At 58.7% G+C, this 6,952-nt stretch overlaps 1 protein-coding gene across 1 annotated transcript; it reads right to left on the minus strand.

The window, feature by feature from the left end:
- Positions 1–303: 303 nt before the first annotated feature.
- On the minus strand, positions 304–5,422 carry AMBP (alpha-1-microglobulin/bikunin precursor). The gene is made up of 10 exons (XM_082775449.1): positions 5,250–5,422; positions 4,209–4,351; positions 3,992–4,068; positions 3,356–3,469; positions 2,802–2,903; positions 2,560–2,597; positions 1,829–1,907; positions 1,581–1,748; positions 1,247–1,423; positions 304–440 (listed from the first exon to the last, which is right to left on the minus strand). Exons 1-10 carry the CDS (start codon positions 5,355–5,357, stop codon positions 409–411), a joined length of 1,038 nt encoding a protein of 345 aa, XP_082631575.1. The 5' UTR covers positions 5,358–5,422; the 3' UTR covers positions 304–408.
- Between the last annotated feature and the right edge of the window lie 1,530 nt (positions 5,423–6,952).

A 6,952-nucleotide genomic window follows, 5' to 3' on the forward strand; every position in this document is an offset into this window, starting at 1 on the left:
GTCCCACAGTGCCCCATCCATGAGATGCAGCACTCATTATTCACCCTCAGGGAGGAACGGGTACCTGTCCCCCCGTGCTGCTTCCTTCCCATCTGCCCCCACCCAGCAGGACGTCAGAGCCCCTGGCTGCCCCTGTTGGCACCCCTGCACCATGCAGGTGGTGGTCAGCAGGACTGAGGCAGGGACAGGGGCTTAGCGGACAGCACCCATCAGCCCTGCCAGGAGGGACACCATAGGGGAGGCCAGTGAGGACTCAACAGCATCCTCTGCCGCTCGTCGCCGGCTCTGGGATGGACACTAGGCTTGTTGGTTACTTTAGAGACATTTACTGTTGAAGACATCTCCTGCACCACCAGGAGCTCATGCGAGGCCCTTGTTCCAGTGCTCGGTGCTCGTCTTCCACCCACATCAGTTTGACAGATGCAGAAACTCCTCATCCTCTGCAAGCAGAGCAGTGTGCAGTATGACAGGCAGACCCACAGACCCCATCCTCACACCCCGCCATGCCCCACAGACAGGTGGCAATGGTTGATGCTTCTTGCTTTGTCACTTTGTCCCTTCTGTCAGTGATAAGGGAAGCAGTCTGGACTCTCTGTACATCCCTTTGCTGTCCAGGGATGTCCCACCTCAGTGGCATTAATACACTTTATACTGGTGACAAGATAATAAAAGATGGGTTCTGCCCTGAGACCCATTACTTTGTCCCCATTCCCCATCTGCTGGGCTCCCACCCCAGCTCCTGCCACTTGCAGTTATCAGTATCAGGCTCATCCAGGGCTGTGGCTGAACGTCCCTGAGCTCACTCTCTTCTGCAGTAAGATCTTCCCTGCTACACTGATGAAAACGAGAATGCTTGTCCATCTGTCCTGGGGGCAGAGCAGGCCTTTAGATTTTCCAAAAGGGTTTCAATATGGAAACCCTTGTGCTGACTAGATCTGGAGGCTCTGGAGGGCATCGCATGGAGGGTACACTCTGGGTACACCCAGGGTCCCTATTTGGTGTCAGGGTCCCTTTACCCCTTCAAATTTTTCAGCTGCTACTCCCACTGACATTTCTGCCACCTCCTGTGATGCTGTCTGTAGATTGATAATCTTTTCCTTGGTCCATCAGAGGACTGGACCCAGGACAGACCCACTCCAGCTGCCAGCAGACCCAGTGCTCCTGGATGCAGTCTGGAGCAGACAAGATGTGTAGGCAGTGCCCGCCCGCTTGCTGCCCCAGCCCCTGACACGCTGCAGTGCCGTACCTGCCAGTGGAGGAGCGCCGCAGTACTCCTTGCACTCCTTCTCCGAGTAGAACTGGTTCCCATTGCCCTTGCAGCCTCCGTAGCTGAACTTGATGCACTTGCCCTGAGCCGCATCAAAGGCCCAGCGCAGCACTGGCTTCTGGCAGGGCCCCTGGACGATGGGCAGCCTGCAGGCAGCTGCAGAGAGAGGGGGCTGCGGCAGGTCAGCAGGACCAGGACCCCCGTGGACACAGGGCTCGGGGTTGCACGCAGTCCCCTCTGGGGCTGGGGTGAAGGCCTCACTCACCCACCCTCCACATCCCTTCACCCCCTGCCCGGCCCCATGCCTGCTCACCCTCAGTCCGGCACGCCTGCAAGCAGCCCTTCTCTGAGTAGAAGTTGTTGCCATTTCCCAGGCAGCCACCATAGAGGAAGGTCTCGCAGGCCATGGAAGAAACATTGTAGAAGAAGCGGGAGAGCATCCCGCTGCAGGGCCCAGGGTCCCGGCTCAGCCGGCACGCATCTGCAGGTGAGCACAACATGCATTGTGGCAGGACAAGGGGGCGCAGGGATGCCTGCCACAGCCCCTCTGCCAGGACCCACCTTCCTTGTTGCCAACGTATGGGGGCAAGGGTCCCGCGGCTGAGCCCTCCTCAGGTGGCAGCACTGCTCTCCGCGCCCTCTGCTCCGGGATAAAGAAGCACAAAGCTGCTGTCAGCCCTGCCTGCCCTTCTGCCTCTGGTGACAAGCTTCCCCAGTGCCCCCATACATCATTCATTGGCCTGGGGTCAACCGTGGCCTTCTGAGCCCTGTGCTCATCCCAGACATGGGACAGAATCATGCATTTTGGGTAAAGACGCCCAAAGTGCCCTGGCCATGCCCTGTGTGGGGCTGAGGACATGTCTCTGCTCCCACTGACACAGGGTGTTGCAGTCTCCAGACCCTCAGCTGGACTGTTTCTCCTATGAAGTCCCATCCCCTCTTGAAAAACATTTTAAACTCAACACTACAAGACTGGGATGTGCTGGATGACTGCAACTGGAGCATTAGTAGGGCAATGAGCTGCCTCCCCCACTGGGAAAGGGAGTCTTCAGCCCAGCTGGAGCACTCAGGAGCAGGCAAAGGGCACAGAGACACCAGGCTTCATGTGCTGCAACTTCTACCCTACAAAAGAATCTGAGTAGGAAAGGGACATTGCTTTCTACTTGGAAGTGAGCCCTAGCAACACCTGATGCACCTGTGACCCCTATCTTTGCAGCCTGTGCCCTGTCCTTGCAGGCAAAGCCCATTCCCATCCTTAATTCATTCCAGGAGGTCCTGGCTGTAACACTCACCTCGGGGGCAGTGGCAGTCTCCTGGGGGACACATTCACCTGGCCCAGATGACAGAAGAGAAGATCAGCAGCTTGAGAGGGGTGGTCCCCTTTCTACCTCATCCCAACAAAGCTGTCATCTCTCCTCCCTCCATCCTGGCCCTCCCTTCTTCTCCCCAACCTTGCAGACCAAGGAGCAGCCTCAGCAAACCATCACGTCAGGGGCACAGGCAGCAGAAGAGGCACATGCCTTGCATGCATTACCTTTGTTGACCAGGATGAAGATGGAGTCTGCTGGGATGCCCATCTCCAGAGCCAGCTGCCGGAAGGCGTTGGTGAGGTCCTCCCGCAGCTCTGGGCTTCTCCCTGGCAAGGGCAAGGAACAGGCTGTCAGCAGGGTCAGCAGTGGCAAGAGTCTGTATGGAGCCCCCAGCAGCCACAGACCTGCAGAGCCCAGGCAGCTGCAGGCCCAGTACAAGTCCTACCAACCTCTCCCCCATTATTCTTGACCAGAGTTGCTTGAGGGCTTGGTTAACATTGTTTACATGTCTCCCAGTCATGAAAGACAGCATCTCCTGCCACTTCAGGATCTGGGTTTCCCAAGCAAATCTTGTTCATCCCAAATAACACTCTGGTTTGAATTGTGTGATGTGGCTCTAAAAGTGAGCCATAAAACTCAACCTCTTTGGTGTCAAAGATGAGCTGACTCAAGGCACCACCTCCAAAGCCACACTCAAGTCCCTCAAAGACAAGCAAAGAGTGGTGTTACTGAGCCCACCTAAAGGCCTACTTGCCCACAGTGCCATAGCCAGACATACCGTATAGCTTCAGTGTGGTGGTTGGACCATAACTACTTGTCTTCTTCATCAGAATGACTGCGTATTCTTCATAGTTGGTGCGAAGCACATAGGACTTGATAGACACATCCCATTCTAGGTGAGACAGCAATACAGGGGACATCATTCCTGCCCCTCAGGAAGGAACAGGTATAGACGAGTGACAGAGCTGGGGGGTGAAATCAAGCAGCTAATTCAGGAAATTATGAAATTATTAGGAGGCAGGCACAACCCTGACACGCTTTCACCTCACCAGCCTCTTATTAGTTGAAGGGACTGGAATCCAAAGTTTGCAGACAACTGAGATACCATCAATGCTCCTTAAATGTGGCTGGTGGGAGCCTGTCCCAGATTGGGACCCCAGGGATGAGACAGATCTGCTGGAATATCTCATAGTCCTGTACCTATGCAGGCAGCTCTGAAACAGTTTCCCTAAGACCCTGCTTCCTTGTCTGGAAACAACCCACACTACGGAGCAGCTTCCTCTCCCTGAGCCCTGCTCCCTTGAACCACTTCCCCAGCCACCAGCTGTATCCTTTGAGGCCTGGCACTGATTCACATCCTGTGAGCACACAGCAGCTCTTAGGGCCCAGCAGGCCAGCAGTGAGCCCAACTTACTAGGATTATAGTAGGTGTATTTGCCAGGGGTGCTGGTCTTCTGGTACTCTCCTGAGATGTGAGTGCAGTCACCTTGCCTGGATGAAGGAGTAAAAGAATAAACAGCTTCAGGTCATCTCTTTTCCTATTTATCTTGTGAAAACTGTGCCTGGAGCAACCAGATTGCCCATGGCACAGGATCCCTGACATCCCTGAGCACCCACAGCACTGCTCGTACCGCAACCTGGTGCTGATTGTGCTGATCTGGTCAGCACTGGGGCCAGGGCCCAGCACCAGCGTGCCCATGTTGAACTTCTCCTTGTAGTTCTTCATCCACTTGCAGGTGGTGCCAATGGCTACATCGTACCACTTCCCATACATCTGTGGGGAAAAGAAAAGGACATATCTGCCACACACCTCCTCCACCAAGGTAGGATATCCCATGGCTTTCTGCAAAGCTGAAATATTCATGACCAAGAAGCCAACTGGTGAGCTATGGTGAAAGGTGCTGGGGCCAGAGCTACCATAGGAAAGTGATCAGCACTCAGCAGGATTTCCAACTCAGTGGTCACCCATCTTCCACAGCTTCCCAGGCTTCTGTGCTTGGATCCCTGACAGCATTTGAGAGCTGTCTGTCAGAAGAGGTGGCAGCCCAGATGTCCCAGCTTTACAGCAGCTTCATGCTGAACTGCTGGGGAAGTGAGGGTCAGAGCTGGACTCCTGTTGCCCATGTATGCTTACCACTGAGCAGGATACTGGCCTCTTCTCCCCTCCATTTCTGTCACTTTTACATGGGGGACAGGCAGTCCCTGGGAACAGAGTGGGGTCCCCAAGCCCTGGGCAGTGTCTGTGTGTCTCCTGTTCACCAGGAAGGGGGGCTGGTACCCAGCGGAGCCTAGACCCATGTGCATGTTGGGTATGCAGAGCTGGGCAGGGGACAGAGGTGCCTGCAGGAGACCTGGGGGGAGTGGGGCTGGAGGGGGTAGGCTGCATCCCACACACATTCTGGGGCTTCTGGTGTGCCCTGCCACAGCAGGGCACCTTAGTCTGAACAGATGAACAGACTGGGATTTATCTGCCCTGCCTGTGTGTTTGCTGGGGTGAGGCCATCCCAAGGGCTGAATCCCCCCCAGACCAGCACCCAGGGAGATCTGCGCTGCCAGCACCAGCCCTGCACAACCCATTATGGGAAATGTCATCCTTCTTGCTAGAGAAAAATAAAATAGCTTTCTCCCATCCCTACTACCCCCAATATCCAGGGACCGCAAGCCGCTGTTACCCGCTCAGCTTCAAAATTCTCCTGCACTTGGATGTCTTCATCCTGGTCCCCAATGGGGGTTCCGCTGGCCATGGCGAAGAGGAGGAGAGAAAGGAGACCCCAAAACATTGTGTCTGGTGGCTTCAGAGTGCCGCTAAGTGCCACCGCACTGGAGGGATCCGTGTTTCTGCACTGTCCTCACTGCGCAGCCGCGTGACCTTCAGACCTCAGAGAACAGGGCCAGCGGGGCGGCCAGCCTGGCGGGGGCCGGGCAGGTAGACGTGGGGGCAGCTCCTGGCCCTGCAGACCTGGCCATGTGGCCTGAGCTCACCATGGCCCAAGCAGCACAGAGCCAAACATCCATGAGAGCTCCTCACCTCACCTGTTCCTACACCACCTCTTGGCCCACGCACAGACCAGGACCTGTCTCATTCTATGTTATGATTTGTATTCCTGCCCTGGGATCCTATAAGGAGCCCGGATGGTGCCCGCAGTGATGGACTAACCTGACCCTGCAGAGAGAGGACCAAGAGGTCCCCAGCACGCATGACGAGCTCCTCGCTCCTCAGCAGTGCCCACAGGGAGCGGAGCCCAGCAGCCAGATCCCCTCCTGGCAGCGGGGGTGAGACTCTCCCTGGGGGTCCCAAGCGGGTGGCCAAGGCCTGGGGCGGGCGGGGTGGCACCCACCCTGCGCCAAGGGGCCCGGGACTCGGCACGCACGGGTGGCACGGGCCCAGCGTCTGTCCCCACGACTGTTTGCCTTCTCAGGATGATTAACTGAAACCAAACAGCCGGAGGAAATGGCAAACAGAGCAAAGGGCAGGAGCCCCTCTTGCAGCCGGCCGGTATCTCAATATTTGCAGAGAAGGGCGAGAGCTGCAGGCACGCTTGCAGCAGCCGGCCGGACTTTCACCCCCTCCTCCTGCCTGTCCCCAGGGCAGCGAGGCGCCGCGCTCGTCGGGCCCAGCAGGCGGCGGCACCGGGCGGGCAGCTCCGCCCGGCCGAAACCCCCGGCCCCCTCCGGGCCGTCCTCGGGAGCAGGCCGAGCCCGGGCCGTGCGGTGGCTGGACCGAGCCCGCCTCGTCGCGCGTCCCTCTAGGGGAGCCCGTCCGTGCCCCGCTGCCCCCGGCCCTGCCGCCGCTAGGTGGCAGCCGGCGGCCAGGAAAAGCCGCGGCGCCGCCGGGCCCCGGTGCGGCCTCGCGAAGCCAGAAGCGGGGCTGGGGGGCGCGGGCGAGGCAGGGCCGCAGCGCGTGGCCGCGGGCAGGCTCCGTGCTCGCCGCTCAGCCCCGCCGCGGGCACGGCCGGCACCGCCCGCGTCCCGTCACGCTGCGGGCCTGGGGCGCAGCCAGGCCCCGCGGGTACCGTGCGGCTGGGAAAGGTGGGGAGCAGCGCAACCGGCTGCGAAACCCAGCTCCTGCACATCACCAGCCCTGTGCCCAGAAAGGCTGGGGATGCAGTGCAGCTCGCCAGCCCCGTGCTCTCCTCCAAAAATATGCTCCCTGTCCCTGTCCCTGTCCCTGTCCCCGTCCCTGTCCCTGTCCCTGTCCCTTTCCCCAGGGCTGTGGCCATGTTTGCACCAGGACTACTGAATGGAGGGGTTGGAGAAGCCCCACATGCTGCTGAGTGCAGGGCTGCGGTGGCAGCCTCGGCAGGGCACAGTTCTCCAGGCCCAGGGGTGCACGGACCCGGCGTCAGGGGCCCCATGCTGGCACCAGCAGGCTGCC

This window comes from Aythya marila (assembly GCF_965140915.1).
Source record: "Aythya marila genome assembly, chromosome: 19".
In the NCBI taxonomy this organism is placed as follows: domain Eukaryota; kingdom Metazoa; phylum Chordata; class Aves; order Anseriformes; family Anatidae; genus Aythya; species Aythya marila.